We start from the raw sequence: 3,773 nt of genomic DNA on the forward strand, positions 1-3,773 counted from the left end.
AAACACACTCGGCGAGAAGGGCAGCCACAACGGTCATTTTGAAAAGGGACAAGACTACAACTCACCATGACAACGACAGTCTTCACCTGTAAAAGCCTTTTTAGTGACGCTTGGGTGGGCTCGAAGCTGACCTCCGTCCTGTCGAGCCCCAGCCTTCGTCCTCTTGCACCGATTGTGTAACCTTCGACGGCTCGAAGATGACCTCCGTCCTACCGAGCCCTAGCCTTCGTCCTCTTGCATCGATTGCGAAACCTTCGACGGATTACCTCGAGAACCCGCAGCTGACCTCGATTACCTTAATCAGGGAAAAGCCTCTCCGCGGATGCCTGCTAGCACAACCTTGAACCGCATGACCCCGGCAAACCGCCCTCGGCAGATCCGCTGAGGCCTGCGAAGCGCAATGTGCCTTGGGTACCTCCGATCTCATAGCACGACAAATACATATTGGAGGGAGTATATGCAAACGGTTGAGTAATATACACGTCGATGGAAGAGCTGTCGCGTCGACGGTACACCTGAGATCTCGATCCCTTCGAGACATTGTTACGGCGGTTAATACTGATGCTGGGCAAACAAACGCATCTACCTTCAAACTACTCTGTAGAGCAGGTTTGCCACGGCCAACATAACAGTCGTAAGTTCGTTCAACAGATGATTGCCTAAAGCAATCCTAGGATAAGGTCCGTTGTGGGAGGGATTGATACTAATTTGGAATGAAATTTGTGAAAATATAACGTTGCAGAATGAAATCTATGCAGCACTCGTAAGTCCGTACTTCGATCATTCTGGTCTCATCACAAGAATGGGGGATGGAAATTGGTTACATATCATTTGTTCCACCAGAAACACATAATATTTATAAAAACACGATGTAATTATGTACTACCAAAAGCCAATGAAATATTGGCAAACAATTAGCCAGAGCATGGAACATTTGATTCATCAGGCGAAACAAAGAACAGATAAGACAAACGAAGAGGAACAGAATTGGCAATATGCTTAAAGTTCAGATCCTTTCAATTTCTTCAACCATGGAAACCGGATAAGATCAAGCAGGATTACATCTGAGTTTAAACACTCGATAATTTCTTTGGCATATTCACAGCCATAGGATTGAAGCAACTAATCCGACCACCAACTAGAAATTCCTAATACCAAACCATCCGGACTCTTCTGAAAACCAAGACACTAAATCCTAGGAAACAAGAAACTCCTCCCTCTTTGTGATGCAAATGTAATCCATGACTGGGGTGGCAGTGATGAAAAGGGCGGGCCTCAGTTGTCGTCGTCATCGACGGTGGAGGCCTTGGAAGAAGAGGCCTTCTTTGGGAGGAGGTGCTGGTGGATGTTGGGCATCACACCGCCACTGGCAATGGTGGCACCGCCAAGCAACTTGGTCAACTCCTCGTCATTGCGCACAGCGAGCTGGATGTGGCGGGGCACGATACGGGTCTTCTTGTTGTCCCTGGCGGCATTGCCGGCCAGCTCCAGAACCTGGATAGAAGGGGGAGAACGACAAGATTAAAACAAGCAGCAACCAATGCAATGGATATACTATATGAAAGCGCATCTTCGCACCCAAGAAACCCTATCCTAACGATTTGGGACAGGTAAATAACTCCAATATTGACGGATTGCTACTAACTGACGGTACGGTTCTAAACAGATCTAAGAATAGCCCAGATTTATCGGAACCGCGACGGAACCGGATCAAGTAATAGAATACCGAGAGACCGAGGGCAAGGATTGAGATCCGGGAGAAACGAACCTCAGCGGCGAGGTACTCGAGGACGGCGGCGAGGTAGACAGGGGCGCCGGCTCCGACGCGCTCGGCGTACTTGCCGGCCTTGAGGAACCTGGCGATCCTGCCAACTGGGAACTGCAGCCCGGCCTTGGAACTCCTCGACGTCGCCTTCTTGACAGCGCCAGCGCCGATTGCCTTCCCACGGCCGGCCATCTCAGCAACCGAGGAAGAGGGGAACGAAGGGAGGCGCTGCTACGGGAGACGGAACGGGCGAGGGGACAAGAGGCTGTGGAGGCGAAAGAAACGCAGGTGGGAGGAGTCGTTCAGCGCTGGGGAGAATATATAGGAGGGTAGGGACGGGGCGGCAGCGAATGGGCGGCGATCACGCGGATCGCTGTTTAGGGCCGTCGGATGCGCGAGATTGGACGGTGGATGTGAGCGACGGGGCCGCGAGGGTTCGGATCCGGAAGCGGCGGGAGGACGTGGGCATATGGGGCGGGGAAGATTTTCGTTTTGGACCTTCCGCGGCAGTCCAGGCCTGTATGGGCATCGACGGAGTGGTCACGTGTTTTAAAAAAATTATATAGCCCACCTGTCAGTCTTATTTCTTCTCCAGTAAAGATAAGATGTGTGCTTGCTCCACCGATAATGTAACTTTTTTCTTAAAAAAATGTAACTTTTTTTGATCAACAATAATGTAACTATGGAGTACAAGTTCCGCTTATACAAACATAATATGAAATTAAAATTAATGGGGCATGACTAGAGTCAAGTGACTAAAGTGGCATCCCGTGTATCTTCCTTACTATTCTTTCTCCTCCATGCACACATCACGTCCACTCTTATATTTCCTCGCCTCTCACCGATGAAGCCTTTCTCACCCTTACGCGTCCTCTTTATAGCATTCTCGAGGACGTTTCCTTCCACGTCACCTTGACAATTGTATCAAGTGAAATTCATCGAGGGTGATTCCTTGAATCAAGGCCGAATCGAGGAATTCGAAACCCTAGTGCGAAAAACAAAATGAGGCCCTAACATTTAAAAATATATATGATAACGCAAACATAATCTCTTAATTATGTAATTATAATTTATGCTATTTCATACAATGTTTAGAAAATTCTCAAGTATCTATACAAAATACTAAAACCAATAAACTAACCTCATGTCTATTAAAAACTGTCATCCGTCTTGTGTTCCTCAAAATACAATTTTCAATTACATCTTCATAATTAATATTCTCCAATATATCATTTTTCAAGTGCTATTGTGGTCAAACCATTCAGTCTTTTTATGTCATAGTAGAACGCAAGGACGATAGGACCGATGAGCTCACATGAAATATACGCTTGTGACTTGTATAGATAGTTCAAAATACTCAGAATCGTATATTACCTTGATTTTTGACTTGGACGATAGAACAAGCAACTACCGAAAGTCTCGAATCAGTGACTACTTGTGAACTTGAACGCTAGACAAAAATAGTTCCAAAACATATTAGTTAAATATCAACTCAACTTTGTAATTTGTAATTTGTGTCAAAATTAGAGAAAAGGAATGAGCGTGGAGACTATGGATAGGGAGGGCACCACACGAGTTGGTCTTTCGTTCCTCACTTCCTTGGGCGGCACTGCGGCACAGCTCCAATGTCGTCGTCGGCGTCCGGCACTCGAAAGTTAGGTGGAATTCGCCAAAACCATAAGTTCTCCGCTTCCGCAAAGTGATTGCCGCCAGCGCCTAGCCGATCTAATTCGAAACGCAAGAAGACGAGATGCGGGGTATAGAAGCGGAACTATGGAAGTTACGGTGCGCTTGGGCTATCGTTTCGTCTAGGATACGAGCAATCTAGGCATCTACCGAATAGCGATCCACCTCGTCTAATTAGGACTCAAGTGTTCCAGGCCCAAGAAGGCCGAGCAACGAACATGTTACAAATTTAGCATAAAACTATTTTTTTTCCTCATACTGCATATATACATGTATGGACCTAGTTGGGGGCACGATTTTTGGGGCCGTGTGCGAGCACAAA

At 46.9% G+C, this 3,773-nt stretch overlaps 1 protein-coding gene across 1 annotated transcript; it reads right to left on the reverse strand.

Moving 5' to 3' along the window:
* Positions 1-996: 996 nt before the first annotated feature.
* On the reverse strand, positions 997-2,060 carry LOC123425799 (histone H2A.4). The gene is made up of 2 exons (XM_045109538.1): positions 1,769-2,060; positions 997-1,494 (listed from the first exon to the last, which is right to left on the reverse strand). Exons 1-2 carry the CDS (start codon positions 1,955-1,957, stop codon positions 1,276-1,278), a joined length of 408 nt encoding a protein of 135 aa, XP_044965473.1. The 5' UTR covers positions 1,958-2,060; the 3' UTR covers positions 997-1,275.
* Between the last annotated feature and the right edge of the window lie 1,713 nt (positions 2,061-3,773).

Source organism: Hordeum vulgare, chromosome 2H (genome assembly GCF_904849725.1).
Source record: "Hordeum vulgare subsp. vulgare chromosome 2H, MorexV3_pseudomolecules_assembly, whole genome shotgun sequence".
NCBI classification, from domain to species: Eukaryota; Viridiplantae; Streptophyta; class Magnoliopsida; order Poales; family Poaceae; genus Hordeum; species Hordeum vulgare.

Bases quoted from the DNA above. Each gene is read 5' to 3' on its own strand.
- LOC123425799 (XM_045109538.1), bottom strand. From the start codon at position 1,957: ATGGCCGGCCGTGGGAAGGCAATCGGCGCTGGCGCTGTCAAGAAGGCG. The intron at 1,495-1,768 runs GTTCGTTTCTCC...CCTTCTATCCAG, and splicing joins TCGAGTACCTCGCCGCTGAG to GTTCTGGAGCTGGCCGGCAA.